General features: G+C 47.7%; 6 protein-coding genes across 6 annotated transcripts; 3 read left to right on the top strand and 3 right to left on the bottom strand.

Moving 5' to 3' along the window:
• BDCG_07733 (cytochrome c1, heme protein, mitochondrial) lies at nt 1–1,414 on the bottom strand (the record flags this gene model as incomplete). The annotated part of the gene is made up of 5 exons (XM_045423522.1): nt 1–281; nt 346–743; nt 857–919; nt 1,048–1,202; nt 1,328–1,414. The coding sequence occupies 5 exons, from the start codon at nt 1,412–1,414 to the stop codon at nt 1–3; spliced, it is 984 nt and encodes a 327-aa protein (XP_045278901.1).
• Nucleotides 1,415–1,626: 212 nt separating this feature from the next.
• On the bottom strand, nt 1,627–4,279 carry BDCG_07734 (pachytene checkpoint component Pch2). Its single transcript, XM_045423523.1, has 8 exons — nt 3,690–4,279; nt 3,524–3,599; nt 3,169–3,427; nt 3,020–3,075; nt 2,861–2,957; nt 2,438–2,789; nt 2,060–2,356; nt 1,627–1,989 (listed from the first exon to the last, which is right to left on the bottom strand). The coding sequence occupies exons 1-8, from the start codon at nt 3,789–3,791 to the stop codon at nt 1,801–1,803; spliced, it is 1,428 nt and encodes a 475-aa protein (XP_045278902.1). The 5' UTR covers nt 3,792–4,279; the 3' UTR covers nt 1,627–1,800.
• A 476-nt stretch (nt 4,280–4,755) lies between these two features.
• BDCG_07735 (F-box domain-containing protein) lies at nt 4,756–7,631 on the top strand (the record flags this gene model as incomplete). The annotated part of the gene is made up of 3 exons (XM_045423524.1): nt 4,756–4,864; nt 4,960–7,270; nt 7,361–7,631. 3 exons carry the CDS (start codon nt 4,756–4,758, stop codon nt 7,629–7,631), a joined length of 2,691 nt encoding a protein of 896 aa, XP_045278903.1.
• A 655-nt stretch (nt 7,632–8,286) lies between these two features.
• Nucleotides 8,287–12,345, bottom strand: BDCG_07737 (WD repeat protein). Its single transcript, XM_045423526.1, has 4 exons — nt 12,324–12,345; nt 11,143–12,079; nt 9,988–11,066; nt 8,287–9,885 (listed from the first exon to the last, which is right to left on the bottom strand). The coding sequence occupies exons 2-4, from the start codon at nt 11,365–11,367 to the stop codon at nt 9,642–9,644; spliced, it is 1,548 nt and encodes a 515-aa protein (XP_045278905.1). The 5' UTR covers nt 11,368–12,079; nt 12,324–12,345; the 3' UTR covers nt 8,287–9,641.
• Nucleotides 8,539–9,395, top strand: BDCG_07736 (uncharacterized protein; the record flags this gene model as incomplete). The annotated part of the gene is made up of 2 exons (XM_045423525.1): nt 8,539–8,847; nt 8,997–9,395. The coding sequence occupies 2 exons, from the start codon at nt 8,539–8,541 to the stop codon at nt 9,393–9,395; spliced, it is 708 nt and encodes a 235-aa protein (XP_045278904.1).
• On the top strand, nt 11,580–15,249 carry BDCG_07738 (DNA mismatch repair protein MSH4). The gene is made up of 7 exons (XM_045423527.1): nt 11,580–12,232; nt 12,316–12,634; nt 12,687–12,727; nt 12,784–12,933; nt 12,987–13,106; nt 13,157–13,244; nt 13,299–15,249. The coding sequence occupies exons 1-7, from the start codon at nt 11,711–11,713 to the stop codon at nt 14,735–14,737; spliced, it is 2,679 nt and encodes an 892-aa protein (XP_045278906.1). The 5' UTR covers nt 11,580–11,710; the 3' UTR covers nt 14,738–15,249.
• The last annotated feature ends 281 nt before the right edge of the window (nt 15,250–15,530 follow it).

Consider the following 15,530-nt stretch of genomic DNA (forward strand, 5'->3'; position numbering starts at 1 on the left):
CTAGCGCTTGCCAATAGGCGGTCTCCCCACAGGAGGGTTATACACGATCTTCCGCGACTTGATAGGGGCCCATTTGTATCTCTTAATCCAGATGCTGATGGCTGTAAGCATAGCGGTGATGGCGAGGGTCTTGAGACCCATCTTTTTTCGCTCGTCCATCTCAGGTTCTGCCGCCCAATTTAGGAATTCGGTTACGTCCTTGGCCATTTGCGAGGTGGTGGCGGGTGTGCCGTCTTCATATTCGACCAAGCCGTCGAAGAGGACGCGGGCCATTGCGATGCCTAATATTAATTTTCTTCGGTTAGGATGTACATTAACGCATGGTTCAGTATCAACATCTCTTACCTGTTCCGGGGAAGTAAGGGTTAAAGCTCAAACCCTCCTGCACGGATGCACCCGCAGGTGGCTCATCGGGATACCCAGTGAGCAAGTTGAAGATATAATCACAGCCACCATGGCGGGCCTTGACGATCAAACTCAAATCCGGTGGTAGAGCGCTATTGTTAGCGGCACGAGCGGCCTCATCGTTCTTGTAGGGTGCGGGGATGTAGTCAGACAGTTTACCAGGTCGCTTCTCGATTTCGCCCTGATCATTGGGTTCGGTATCGTACTCGTATTCCTCGGCCATGGCTTTCATCTCGTCGACGGTGTGTATGGTGCCGACGAATGCGCGCCATGGTACACGGCTGAGGGAGTGGCAGGCCATGCATACCTCTCGGTAAACCTGGAAGCCACGGCGGAGTCTGTATACCGTCGTTTGACATGATTAATTTTTTTTTCTTTGTTTTGCCTTTTGTGGGGGAATTTAACTGGGACGCAATTGAAGGACCGTAGAGGAGTCAATGGGTGGACTTACGCTTGGTGGTCGAATGTTTTTGTCCATTTAGTGTGTTCCCATGGGTATGGTGTCGGATGTAACCTGTTGGGAAGACATACGTCAATATTTGATGAAAATAATATCAAGAATATATGGCCATCATTATATGTGGATATGTATATGTAAGTCGTTTGATTCCTCCCCAATTATCCCTCGGAGAGAAGTCTTACCCTTCTTCAGCTGGCGTCATAGCAAAGGCCTCCTGGCCATAGAAGTGATAGTACCATGCCACGGCACCGACGGCGGTTGCGGTGGCAGCCGAGGCGGCGAGGGTCAGGTAGAAGGGCGATTCAGGGCGGGCGCCGGAAGATGTGGAAGAGGCTCGCTAGGGGAGACGGGATGTCAGTGGTACAATCAACAACGTGAAAGCGCCATTGGTAGGATGACGGTGATCTAGACGGCTCAATTGGAGCGGGGGATATGTTTGATTGTGCGGGTGGATAGGCATACCGTTGTTGTTGCGGTTGTTTGGCGGAAAGTCTGTCGAGCGAAGATGGCCTTGGTGGGCACATTGCGCGCGACAGATCTGGTGAACATTTTTCTACAATTCAGAGAGTGGAATCCCGCCAGTGGGGGGGGAGGGAGGGGGTACTGAGGCGGGAAGAGGAGAGGGAGCGCTCGTCGTTGTGAGTCTGATATGTGATTATTGAGTGGAAGTTGAGGTCGGGATCGGGTTGCAGCTCAGCAAAGTTGCAAAGAGCGAGGTTTGTTTGGCTGCATCGGGTTAGCGCAGCTCTGCTCTGTATGGGGCTTGGCGCTGGTGACAACGGAAATGGTCTGATTGGCTGGGAAAATGGTTGGTCACGGGATCTCGGCGAAAGCCGCGAGAAATGGTCATAATAATACTGCAGTTATCTCTCTCTATCTGGTGCTTGCTGCTTCTACTATGAACGTAGGTTGATCCTTGATATGGGAAGTATTGCCTAGTTGACTGATACACTACCAGCACATCTCCCTCCCGCTCCTGCTGCTGCCTCAATTACCGCCCGTTTCTCTTCTTCCACTCCCTGTATCAAAGCCCCCACCGCTTGCTCGATGGTACACTTTGCAGAGTCCAGGTGCAGCACCAACGAGAGGGCAGGCAGCCTGCGTAGGCTACGGCCACTCAATCCCTAATGATAAACATGTCTGTTAACAAATAATGCAACATCAATTCCTGTCAAGATCACAAAGATCACCTACAACACTCGCATCAGCTACGTCTGCCAGCCGTTTCGGTATGGATTCAGGAAACAGCTGGTACCAGAGGACCATCTCCGTATGACTGGGAAGAACAAGTGTTTCTGCCGGCGATGATACGTATTTCAACTCCGTGGCGGGATTGTCCTGCTCAACACGGATTACGTCGAAGGTTGCACCGTGTATCAATCCACATTGACTGAGGTTCTCCAGGCAGCTTCGGTATATCTCGTAGATTATTCGGCTGGACGGGTTAGGCATGTACTGCTTGATGTCGACTCGGTCAAGGAATGCGGAATCCTGTCATTTTGCATAGGCAGGGGAGTACGTTAAAACGATAATGCATTCTCTGCGTTGTAATGAGGAGCAAAAATGCCATACCAGCGCTGTGATCAGGTTACTTGTGCAGAGCACCACCACATTAGGCCTGTGTCTGAGTCGATCCAGCGCCGTCAGGAGCGCATTCACAGCCCGCATCGCATCGAAAGGCTCGTTCCCATGCACGCTCTGTTCCCGTTTGGCCGTTAATGTCTCCACCTCATCGATGAACACGCACACAAAAGTATCCGGTTCTTCCTCAAGCATGTTCTCGATGTTATCGAACATCCTTGCCACAAGCTTGCCGCTCTCGCCGAAAAATTTACTCCCTAGCAAGTGTGCGTTGATTTCCACCAACTTGCTCTGGGGGAATTGTTTGCCCAAGCGTATTGATAGTTTTTGTGCTAATCCACGGCTGAGTCTATGCGTTAATAATCTTCTTACTGAGAGGGATAGAGGTATAACACGAATTGGGAATATGTTTACCAAAGACTCGTCTTCCCTGTTCCCGGTGGACCGTAGAGCAGGATAAGCCTGTTCCAATTGATTGTCCAGATGTTGAGTTTCCTCGTGGCAAACATAACTATTCGTATTAGCCAACGGACGGACACCATGCAATCTGATACCAATAATAGAACAGCATACGCATCCTGCTCACTGCCCGAAGCAGCGTGGAGGGTATCGACACATCAAATAGAAGCCTGTGTTCAAAGCGGTGGTTCCTGATTAATCTCACTGCCATCAATCCGTTACAATAACCAGAATAACCATAGCAAGTAATACTGATAACCTACGATTCCCACACACCATCCAACTCTTTACTTGGCAAACTTATCATGCGCGCCTGCGGGCCGTCCTCATCGCTCTTCCCGTTGGCAGTAGCATAGGCTTGCTGGGACGAGTCGTCCATACTCTCACATCCACGTAGCTGGTATGCCTGCACGTCCAGCTCGACATCCTCTAGGCGATATGCGCCGCTCTCTTGCTGCGGGCCTGCGAATTCCATCACTTTGACCACGTCCAGGAATTGGCATTGGGTATCGGTTAGGTCAGCTGTATTTGGTTTTTTAGTATCAGGTCAGTCTCGACTGTTGTGGGAGTTTCAATTTGAGTTATAATGATGTTTGCAGGTCGAGTCCGTTGTCTCACAGAAGGAGGTTATCTCTTGTCCTAGAGTTAGAACGGCGAAGGTTTCTAAGAGCCATTTTGTAACTTCATCGCGGACCTATTCGTAAAGAGGAGTTTCCCAAGTTTTAGACTAACTAATAAACGAAGGAAATGAGAGCGATGTGATCAATAAGAATTGGAAACCCACGAGATCTGTCCGGACGATGATGTTTCCCTCGTTCCTGACGCGGGCCTCGATGTGCAAGGTAGGCCTAGTGATGGTCTCTGTTCCGTTGACCGGGGATCCCATTGTGATTTTTGATGCAGATAGATAAGTGGCAGAATGGACCACGATAGGTATAAGTTCTAGAAAACACAATACGTGTGGAAATGAGTCTCCCCGGCGACCGTGTTGACAGTGTAGCTGGGAGGTTGATAGAGTGAGGTTAAGGGGATAAGGGATTCAGCGGGAGAAGAGAACGACTGGATTGTCTTCCCCTTCATCCCAGCGCGGAAAGAAAGAACTCGGGCTCCAACACAGCCATGCATTGATTTGCTAAACAGAGGAGACTTCGGATTCCAGTCTAGCATAGAAGAAATACAGAGAGGTACTAGCAGAGAGAGAAAAAAAAAAAAAATGAGAGAAAATGAGTTAGAGAAACTCGCTATATTTAGGACAAGACATCCCGCAGTTATATAGTTACAGTATACAACGTAGGAACTAGCCTTGTCTCATCATGCAAGTTCTTAGAACGGGGTGCAGAGGTAGTTAGAGCTCCAAGTAAATAAATATTCGAGCATAAGTGGATTCCTATCGTATGTTGACTTGGGAAAGATAACTTAAATATTAAAATAATAGTTAGTTAACTTTAATAATAAAATAGTTAACTTTATTTAAATATTTAGCTCGACGTCAGCTGCTGTTGGGTGGGTGACAGCAAAAACAAATCATGCAACTGTTCTCTCAGCCAACTTGCCCTCACACTGACAACCTCACATATCTTCGAGTTCAACGGGTGATCCCTTCCTGGGGCAGATAAATATTTTACTATGGGGTTTCCGCCGCTGTATCGCCATCCAACCCGATCTGCAAAGATCCAATAATAAATACTTGCGACTATTCAGCGTCCCAACTTCCCGCTTTCCCCACACTGAGCGATACAGATACCGTCCGCTAGGAATGAATCCTCCGCTGACCCCGCTACCTTAACAACCCGCTCCATTGATTCCGGGGGTTCTTTGAGTCAAGGGCTCAGAGCACTCCTAGAGTCAAGATGTCGGGTTTTGCAAAGGCCCAGGTCTCCGGCGGGAGGCCGGGCAAGGATATCCTCGCCTCGTTGAAACTGGCACAGCTGGAGATTTCCAAGCCAGCCCTGCCTGCTGGTGAGTACGGAGAGTGGCAGATTATATACTCACCCATTCATATATATTAGACGTCCGGGGGGGAATGCTGTTTTGCTGATGTTTACCGGCTTTAGAAATATTATCCTCCATCCTAGATTACCTTCCACCGGCCGACTTGATTAGAGTCGCGGGGGCTTCGAGGTTAATGAGAGAGATGGTCTACGAGGATTCAAGATGGGTACAAAGACTGAAACGGATTGGCTGTTGGGATGATGTCGAGGCAAGAAAAGTGGCGGAACAGTCCAACCCAGTTCTCCATAGACAGATGAGTGTGCCTGTGCCAACTATACACGTTCAAACCCACCCACCTGATAAGCCTCCCGGTGGAAACATCGTGGGGGGAACTGCAATCGCCAATGGTACGACGGGTAAATCGAACGCCTTTGAAGTCGTTGAGTTCTCTACGGGAATAGGGTCGAACAAATCTATTGCTTTGAATGCTAAGGCCGCTTTATCTGTCCTCTCCCGTGTTTGCTCTATACGTGGAAGGGCAAGGGAGGAATACGGCAAGGTCCATGCGGCGATCTACCCATTCTATAGAGATATTGACAGAACGGGTGGGTCGATGGACAGTATAGTATTTAAAGTGTACCATACGCCCGAAGACCAAGCTCAGATGCTGTCACAACTCCAAGCGTTCGCAAAATGCGATAATGTCCTTGGAGGGAAGTCGAGGAGGGAAAAAGTTCTTCGTGCCGTATCTCTTTTTGAAATGGCCGCGCTGCAGGAGTTTAGAAGTGGGTATGAGCATGGAGATATCGAAGGTCAAATGCGGAAATATACCGGTGTATTGACCACACTTAATGGCGGCAGTGCTGCTATTGCTCATTTCATTGACCATAACCACCTATTCGCGCGGAAGCGCGATTTTGGAAGCCCGTCGGATTGTGTCGATAGTGACACTAATGCAGTGAGGTTAAGCCACTCTCAGGCATTTCTTACCCGCCTGAGCGTGGCATATAACGAGGAAGTGGATATCATAGATCTCTGCTTCCATACGCCTACGAAGGTATCGACGTTATTTCTAGACAAGATCGAGACAGAGGTATTGTCTCCTTATTTCACCGCCCTTTTCACCGACCTACGCTCCCGGAACGTTGAATCGTACCTTAGGGCTGTTTCGGGAACGTTTGCGCAGACTTTGCATTTTACTCGGGATTTACGGAAGCCCATAAATAGTTCTGGCGATGACTTTGCCGAGGCAGCAGATAGGATTGCGGAAAGCATATTTGAACCATATCTCGACCAATACCTCACAGACGAACTCAACCATTTCCGTAAGCACTGTGACATCGTCGTGTCAGAATGGGATAGGCAGCTCTCTGAGCAAGCAGCATCCACGGAATCCTTCTACATGTCCAATGTCAACCGGCAGGCTGATAAGAAAGATTTCCTCACCTCCTTTAAAAAGGTGCTTATGGCGCCTGTGAACATTCTACCTAATTTCTCTTCTATGATGTCAAATGGTGCAAAGGCGGAGGACACTGAGAAAGATGCTCAAATTCAAGACCCAACCTATATTCCGAACCCTAAGTTTGCAACGCCCGTGTCGATTCCTTCCACCCCGTCAACGCCGCCAAATGACCTTCCCACAACAGAACTTGCTGCCAAAGTTGCAATCATGAACTCGAGACTCGAAGGTATTCGCTCCTTGTTCAGTATCGAGGTAGCCCTCGACTTGGTTCACGCTGCCAAAGCTAGTCTAGAGCGAGCCGCCCAATTCTTGAAACTGGGTGGTAAATCCGCGAAAGATGCAAAATTACAGTGCGAGGCCATTTTTGTCTCTCTCTTGCACATCCTTGGCCATCGACATGTCATTGCCGGCTTCGATAAAGCCGTCGGTCACCTTTCCCAGTATCAACCCCGATACGAAGAGAAGCACGACGGCAAGGGCGTGGAGCCGTTGGTTACGTTCCTTGAGCTGGTCAATGTGGGCGACCTGATTCTCCAGATGATGGACGTCTTCTACGAACAAGAGCTAATTGCAGCGAAACTGACGGACCGGAGCGACTTCCTCGACCCGGCGGCGAAGGAGAAGAAGAAATTCGAGCAGATGCTGGATGAACGGGTTGCGGCGGGTCTTAACAAGGGCATAGACGTGCTTATGGATGAGGTCGATTACCTGCTGGCGACGAAGCAGCCTGCGACTGATTTTAACCCAGAGGCGGATCTTTCACGGCGGAATGCGGCTGATGTTGGGCCAAGTGAAGCGGCGAAAGCGGTTGTGGATGTCATTTCTGCACATACTCGAATGCTCATAGGGAGCACTGATAAGAGTACCCTTGAGGTCTTTAATCAGGAGATTGGCTTGCGGCTTTTTGCGTCGCTGTGCAAGCACCTGAAAATGCAGCGTGTTACGGTCGAAGGGTCGATTAAACTTATCAGGTATGGTTTCTGTCTCAAACGTGAAACGGTTCGTGCGATTTTTTACATCCATTACGATATTGATTGCTTACTCCATAACCTGCAAAATAGCGATATGAACCATTACTTCAACCTCATAAAAACGATGAAAAATGACCAGCTACTCCAATACTTTATTGCTCTCAGGGAATTGTCGCAGGTTTACCTTATTGACCCGTCTGATTCTAAGGAGATGGCTACGATCATCGCCGATGGCGATCGGTTTCACGGCATTTTTCGCGCCGAAGAGGTCTATGAATTTGCCACTAGGCGCGCGGATTGGTATCAGGTTAAGAAGAGCGTGGAAAGAGCCATGTTCGGCATTGGATGCTCTGTGATGTGAATGGGGCGTTTTCTTCTACGAACTCTGGTGTGGTGTTTGATTTCAGTCACGACACAATGTCTCCAATCTACTACGCTCCAGCTGAGGTGAAGCGATCCCGCCTTTTGATACACGAATGTCTAGTTGGATACGGCGCACAGCGGAATATGGCCTTACTGTTCATACTCTGTCATCTAATCCTCTACATCTTCTTCCGCTGCTCGCAATATTGCTCTCTTCCCTCCCGGGTCAAACCAACAGATGCCAAGTCTTCACCTTGCCGCTTATATAATTAAGCGAACAAAGGGTAGGAAAGCTTGGCACGCCAGTCGATGTTTCCTGCAAGCGCCAGCAGACTTGATACTGTTTCACGCCAAACTTGATGGCCAGTCAAAAAATGACATGACCCAGGCCCTGGTACTAACTGCCGATGGGGCACGCTTCATGTTCCCTCCAAGTGTTTGAATCTCTTGGATCATGGTAGTTCCCGCTAGAAGTTTGTGTTGTCAGTCGCATCTGTGGCCTCCCATGAGCTCAGAGCTCCTTGAACAGTGATAGTGCTGTTGAATCCGAAATATGAAGGTTTGTATGAATACCTTTTATATATCTCCTTCTATCATTATATACAGTGCTTTTTTTTTTTTTTTTTTCTCCAACCAGTGAGAAAGCCGGGCAAGAAAAGTGTGTTCTTTCTTGGCCTGTCCAACTATATACTTTCATGCTTATCTGATATTTTTTATTTTGTTTCACTTGAGCGTCTCTACATAATATATATCCATTCGTATATAGCATTTATTATCGTCCATATTACTTTCCCTGGCATGCCCTAAACCTCTCGTTTCATCTTCTCGTCTTCCTTCATGATTTATGCAAAACTATGCCTCCATCACTCTAATAATATCCTCCTCGACCCCTTCCTCCCCCCAATATGCCAAAGCCATCCCACGTCGCCAGCATCGTCCTCTTTCTCCTATCTTTTTCATATACCTATGCAATCCCTGGCCTGGTCATATTAACGGTTACGGTAACTGTCCCTGGCCCAGGCCTATTACCCACACCACCCAAAACATCACCCACCATCCCGCCCTCATATGCTCCCGACAGAGTATTCCAAAACACTATCCTCGCCGTCACAAATAAATACAGATGGGATCATAACGCCACAGCTCTCACATGGAACTTGACTCTCGAATCTAGCTCGCGGCGTTGGGCACGTCAATGCCGCTGGGCCCATTCTGTATGTATATATTTTTGAGATAAATATAATAAGATACACAGCCCTTGCCATATATTAAATTTTGGCATTTATGTATATATCCAAATATACTCTGCATAAATATACAGCTACAAGTATTGTGAACCTCACTAACAAACCCCGACACGCAGACCAGTGGTGAAAACCTCGCCATGGGCTATGCAAACGTCACCACCCCCGTCCAGGCGTGGGGTGATGAACGAGCTCTTTTCAACTTCAATAGACACAGCTTCACGCATGAGACGGGCCATTTTTCGCAGCTTGTCTGGAAGGGAACCAGGACGGTTGGGTGTGCGAGGTTCTATTGTGGGGATTATGCGGATCGTGGGAAGGATGATGATGCGTATGGTTGGTATGTTGTGTGCCAGTATTTTCCGGTGGGGAATATTATAGGGGGAAAGTTTTTTGAGGAGAATGTTCAGGCTAAGGTGAGTGGTGTTGCTGGGAAAACGGAGTCTCAAGTGTATGAGGTGTGGGCGTTGGGGGTGATGTTACTTGCGGCCCTTGTTGCGGCCTTTGGGGTGGGCTAGAGGGATGCTGGTTATTTGCATTGGGTTAATTTGCTCTGGCAGCTCCGCTCTGTTCCTGTCAAAATATGCATTATATCGTCGAGTTGAAGCCCTCGACTCACATTCATTTCTATGTATGTACCCCAGGTATCCCTTTTTTTTTAATTCCTCCATCAAAATTCAAATGCGCAACACCAACTGCTTCGCCCTTCAATGACCCTAACAAGGGTCTATAAACCTCGACATATGTACCAGGAGATATATAATTCAATGCCTCCAGATACGAACAGCCTTATCCCTCCCACCACTGCCCACCTTCTCTCCATCAGGGCTCCAATCAACAGCATAAACTTCATCTAAATGACCTGGTAGATCCATGAACAGCTTCCCGGTCCGCACATCCCAGACCTTCAGCGTAGTATCTTTGGAAGACGAAACAAGGAGGCGCGAATCAGCTGAGAAGCAGCACTGATATACAGCTCCTACGTGTCCGCGAAGTGAGGATATGAATCTGTCGTTGTTGGTTGGTTAGATAAAATATTAAATAAACACTATAGTGCTAGCGTTGGTTTGTGTGGGAGAGGTTTAAAATGAACAAGATTGCTGAACCTACTTTCCATCTCGAGCATTCCATAGCTTAACATGGTTATCGAAGCTTGCAGAGGCAATATAAGCTCCATCTGGAGAAAATGTGACATGGTTTACTTCTTTCTGGTGTCCCAACAGGCGCGCAACGGGCTTATTCGACGAGGCAGGGTCCCACAGGAACATTGTAAAATCATCACTGGCAGAGACGAGTCGTTCAATGATTTTATTATTGATTGTTGCTGCTTTTTCGAACCGGCGCTTTGCGGTTTCAACTTTACCCTCTTCCGTCTCGGGGACATTTTCGTTGTGCTCGAAAAAGGAAGTTCGGAGGACAAAGTCGGTCGATAATGCTAGATGGTTCACGCGATGGGAATGCGAGGAGAGAGTTTGGAGCAAGCTGCCATCTACCGGATTCCAGATTTTGATAGTTTTGTCGTGGGACGAGGTGTATACGCGCCCCGTCCCGCCCCATCGGACACAAGTAACGGACCCCTTGTGCCCTGTGAGTACTGTGTCAATACGCTTTGACACCACGTCCCATATCCTCACGGTGCTGTCTTTCGACGCGGATGCTAATCTTGGAAGCCCTGGCTTTTGCAAATGGTACGGCTCCCACGCCAGACTCATGATCCATTTCGTATGCCCCTTCAGCGGTCCACCAAGAGCTTCGCCTGTTTTTGGATTCCATAGTCGAACGGTGTTATCCATGCTCCCCGTCGCTATCATCTGCTCGTTCGGCGACCAACTCACGGCAAGAACCCAGCTCTTGTGGCCCTTCAAGGTGTGCAATGGAGTTCCTGTATCGCAATCCCATATCCGAGCTGTTGAGTCTCCGCTTCCAGTGACCATGAGTGATGACGAAGCTGGGGAGAATGCAGTCGCTAGGATTGCCTCTCCGTGCCCTGATATCGCCGCGGAACACCTCGATACGGCTTTTACTCGGAAAACAGCCTGCGGGGTATAGTAGAGGTGAACGGTATCTTCAGATGTTTTCAGCCCCGGTTTGAGGAGTGAATGATACAGATCTGAGAGTATGTCGACGGCTTCTCCATTTTCGTCTTCTGGCTTATATGCAAATCGGTAAGGGACTTTTTCATTGTCATCCTGTTTGATAAGATACGTTTAGTTCAAGTCTCATTTCTTTTGTAATTCGCATCTCCTGGGGCATGAGCGTACCTACATTGCCTTGTAGCGCGTTTACGAGTGTTTCAAGGTTTTTAACCGATCCATCTGCAATAGGAATAGACACTGGAGGGCCGGTAGCTTTCCCTGTAGTCTGGTCGAAAAATTGCACTCGTATACTGCCTAGGTCTGTCGGGATTGTTTGGATTTCCTGCTGTTGCTGTGCTTTTTCCGCAATTTCCCGCTTTTGCCGCTTGCTAGGAGGAGGGAGTACTGTCGCCATAGTACAGGATGTTAGGTATTGCTGATATCCTCGCTGTGGAACTTGAACACCCCGAAGAAATTATTTTGAGAGCTGGGCCTTTTGAGATAATTTTGATAGATGAGTAAGCACTGATAACCAAGTGAACTAATATGAAAGCGGCATAGCGTATAACTTTCCCCCTTATATCAACTCCGACAACTCCTCTGCTTTACAACATAAGATGATTTCATCGTGTATACGCATAGTAGTACAAATTGCGATAGAATCGCAATGGCTACTGGCGAGGCTTGAGCTTTTTATGTTATGAGCTTGTAAACTGCGTTCAGCCATTAAACCCTCTCTGGGTGTTAATTTGTTGAAGATGCCCTCAGCACGGTTCTCTACCAATCCTTCATATTTCCCCAGTTACAGCAATGCCACCACTCGACGGCCTACAACAGCCCAATCAAGCTCTGGATACCCCCGGACAGTGAGACCAACAACAGCAGGAACCAGTGTTGCGTCTCAGGAGATTATCTGTGCCATTAGTGAATCCCGTGGAATATCCCCGAGTGTTGGCCTGGCATTTGTGAACGTCTCCACTGCAGAGGCCGTCTTTTGCCAAATATGTGACAGCCAAACCTATGCCCGGACCATTCATAAACTGGCCGTGTTTGATCCAACGGAAGTCCTCTTCATGAAAACTGCTAAAGAACCGCGGTCAAAGCTTTACTCCATTGTGGAGGAGAACCTACCTCATTTAACCGTTAGTTCCGTTGATAGACGAATGTGGGCTGAAAGAACTGGCCATGAGTATGTCGAGCAGCTTGCCTTTAGAGAAGATCTTGAGTCTATCAAGATGTCTCTCGAAGGCAACTATTTCGCGACATGCTGCCTTGCTGCGGTATGTTTGACGTGCTCAACAGTGACTGATTAATCTGACTCACTGCTGTTTGCCCTGACCTGCTCTGACATGACACTTTCTAGGCGCTCACCTATATTGAGACGGAGCTCTCCAAGACATTTTCTCACCATTCTCTCCGTATCAAATATGAGCCGTCTGAAGGATCCATGTTAATTGATCTATCTACAATCATTTCCCTAGAATTGATCCAAAATCTTCAGAATTCCAAGTCTCGGGATTGCCTTTTCGGAGTGCTCAATGAGACTCTGACCCCAATGGGCTCTAGGCTCCTTCGCAGTAACGTTCTGCAACCATCGACAGAACAGGCCAAGCTTTCAGCTAGATATGAAGCTGTCGAGGAACTGAGCACAAAGGAGGAAATGTTTTACTCTGTTCGGCAGGGTTTGTGCTCTAGTGTTCTCGAAGGTGTACAATGCTAATATCTCGCTTTTAGCTCTCAAGTCATTCGTTGATTCAGACAAAGTCCTCACCTCTGTTAGTTACTGCTGTTATACTTCTTTTTTTCCCTCTCGAAACTAACTGGATGTTAGCTCATTGTTGTACCGACAAAAGTGACCTTTCAGCATGCCGAACAATCAATCAATAACGTCATCATGCTCAAAACCTATGTTAACGCGATTAAGCCTATATACCAAGCTTTATCAGGTGCACAAAGCACGCTTTTGTTAGCAATCCGCAATGTCCGTTCCATTGTGTCAATGCTGTTTGAATTGCCTCAGTTGACCTGAATTAGCTGTGTGCACCCCAAGAGTACGACACGATCGTAGACATGATCAACGCCACGCTGAACGAAGATGTTACTTATCAATCGCGGCCGTTAGACCTACGAAACCAGCGCACATATGCAGTGAAAGTGAGTAGTCTCCTTTAAACCAGTTCAAAGAGCATATACTAATTCTGCAGGCTGGAATTAACAGCCTTCTCGACGTTGCAAGACAGACATACAAGGAGGCAAATGACGACGTAGTTGCGTTGGCGGCGCAGCTAGGAGGTATGCTCCCCCAAATACCCAAATTCTTGTGACCGAGCCCTAATTCAATTTTAGATGAATACGACCTGGCTTTTGACCTGAGGTTCGAAACCGGTCGACACTATTATTTCCGATTATTAGTATCGGCTCTGGACAACACCCCACTACCCGACATTTTCATCAATATATTCAAGAAGAAAACATATATCGAGTTCCAAACCCTGGATCTTGTTAAGTTAAATAGAAAAATCACTGATGCTCATAACGAGGTGATTAATATGAGCGATCGAAGCATTCAAGAATTGATAGAAGATATTCGGTCGCACATAGCTGGGCTCTTCCGTGTAAGCGAAAGCATCGCCTTGTTGGACATGCTTGCAGACTTCGCACATCTTGTAACCATGCAAAACTATGTGCGGCCAGAACTCACGGATACCTTAGCAATCAAAGCTGGCAGGCACCCGATTCGAGAAAAGATTCATACGGACAAGTACGTGCCGAATGATGCATACGCCACTCAGCAATCGCGGTTTCAAATTGTCACGGGATGCAACATGAGCGGCAAAAGCACGTACATCAGATCCCTCGCCTTGATGACTGTAATGGCGCAGATCGGCTGCTTTGTTCCTGCGCAATATGCGTCGTTCCCAATAGTCCATCAGTTATTCGCACGAGTGTCGACAGACGACAATGTCGAGGCCAACGTTTCTACCTTTTCTGCCGAGATGCGTGAAATGTCTTTTATTCTTCGCAATATAGAACCAAAGAGCATGGTAATTATCGACGAGCTCGGTCGCGGTACCAGCACCACTGACGGTCTCGCCATTGCTATCGCAATCGCTGAAGCGCTTATCGAAAGTCACGCACTGGTCTGGTTCACGACCCATTTCCATGACCTGGCCAAGATTATGGCAGAGAGGAACGGCGTTGTCAATCTACACCTTGCCGTCGACATGTCACCCTCTACTTCGAAAATGACAATGCTCTATAAAATTGCGGACGGATTCGTCAAGGACAAACACTATGGTCTCTTCCTCGCCAGACTTCTCCCGTTCCCGCAACCCATGCTGCGTAAGGCTCAAGAAGTTTCGGAAGCACTGAGTTTGAAGATCGAGAATCAACGGAAACGCTCGAAAACTCTCGCTATTGCGAAGCGGAGAAAGCTCATTCTGGACCTTAAAGAGCAGCTATTGCAAGCTCGAGAAGGCGTGTTGGAAGGTGAGGCTCTCCGAACCTGGCTGAAGAAATTGCAGCAAGAGTTCACTTTGCGAATGGTGGCACTTGATGCAGAAGTCGACACAGCAGACGACGACGAGATGGATGTGGATGAAAGTCGGGATATCCAGCCGTCAGTATCTCTTGACCTTGATCCCGGGCCGGTTCCTACTACAGAATCCGAGCCCATGACAAATCTTACAGCACCATCCGCCCACCTCTCCGCTCCTTCCTCGCAGTTGGAGAAGTCCGAGAAGTCCCCATCAATTCCGTGGTCATCATCCGTAGTGGAATGTTAGACTGTTGCCTCTGAGAAATCAGAAGCATCGGCTTTGAAAAATCCGCAAAAATTTCTGTTTGAAGAGGATGGAACTCCCCTCGAGTTTTAATGATGTGGCCACGCGCGTATCTTTATAGGATGCTATTTTCACGTATTAGCCTCGATAGATATATTGTGCAGTAATCAGGTATTGACGAACCTTTCCCCCAATTATCGGTTGTTAATTTGAATTCACAAAGAGTATGCACTATACTTACATCTTACCAATTTATGTTCACTTATCTGTGCATTTCTCTGATAATCATCATATAGCATGTATGGCGACAAATATTTTAGATTGCATGTATGTAACTACGCAGCAGCTTCCCGGAAAAATAGCCTGAAATGACCAAATGAAAATCTCCTGAGCTTCCTCGAGTAGGGGTGAACTTCGAACCGCACCGCAGTATGGAGGTGTAGAGGCGGCTGTTCGACACTTGAGTGTACACTTGGAATTTAGCCGAAGCTTTCAATACCGAGCTCAAATAATTTCGACCTTGATGAGTTATATGGCCTGGTGAGTAGTGCTCTAGACATATTTAACTTGTATATAGCTCACAAGTATAGCGATGTATGTAAAAATCAAGGGATTCAGGTGTAGCAGAGTCAAGACTTCCCATGGAGCTAGTACCACAGGTCCACAGGGACAGTACCAAGGGATGGGCATTGGCATTTCCTCCGCCAAAGGACGGCATCGAGCAAGGATTTCCTCGAAAATTGTGAAATAGCATAAATCTGACAGACGACTAGAGTTAAATACACTCTCACGTCCC

Source organism: Blastomyces dermatitidis, assembly GCF_000003525.1.
Source record: "Blastomyces dermatitidis ER-3 genomic scaffold supercont1.9, whole genome shotgun sequence".
NCBI lineage: Eukaryota > Fungi > Ascomycota > Eurotiomycetes > Onygenales > Ajellomycetaceae > Blastomyces > Blastomyces dermatitidis.

Bases quoted from the DNA above. Each gene is read 5' to 3' on its own strand.
- BDCG_07734 (XM_045423523.1), bottom strand. From the start codon at position 3,791: ATGGGATCCCCGGTCAACGGAACAGAGACCATCACTAGGCCTACCTTG. The intron at 3,600-3,689 runs GTGGGTTTCCAA...CTTTACGAATAG, and splicing joins TCATCGTCCGGACAGATCTC to GTCCGCGATGAAGTTACAAA. The intron at 2,790-2,860 runs GTAAACATATTC...GCATAGACTCAG, and splicing joins ACAGGGAAGACGAGTCTTTG to CCGTGGATTAGCACAAAAAC.
- BDCG_07737 (XM_045423526.1), bottom strand. From the start codon at position 11,367: ATGGCGACAGTACTCCCTCCTCCTAGCAAGCGGCAAAAGCGGGAAATT. The intron at 11,067-11,142 runs GTAGGTACGCTC...CTTATCAAACAG, and splicing joins TAAACGCGCTACAAGGCAAT to GATGACAATGAAAAAGTCCC. The intron at 9,886-9,987 runs GTAGGTTCAGCA...CAACAACGACAG, and splicing joins TGGAATGCTCGAGATGGAAA to ATTCATATCCTCACTTCGCG.
- BDCG_07738 (XM_045423527.1), top strand. From the start codon at position 11,711: ATGCCCTCAGCACGGTTCTCTACCAATCCTTCATATTTCCCCAGTTAC. The intron at 12,635-12,686 runs GTTTGTGCTCTA...TCTCGCTTTTAG, and splicing joins GTTTTACTCTGTTCGGCAGG to CTCTCAAGTCATTCGTTGAT. The intron at 12,934-12,986 runs GTCCGTTCCATT...GACCTGAATTAG, and splicing joins TTTTGTTAGCAATCCGCAAT to CTGTGTGCACCCCAAGAGTA.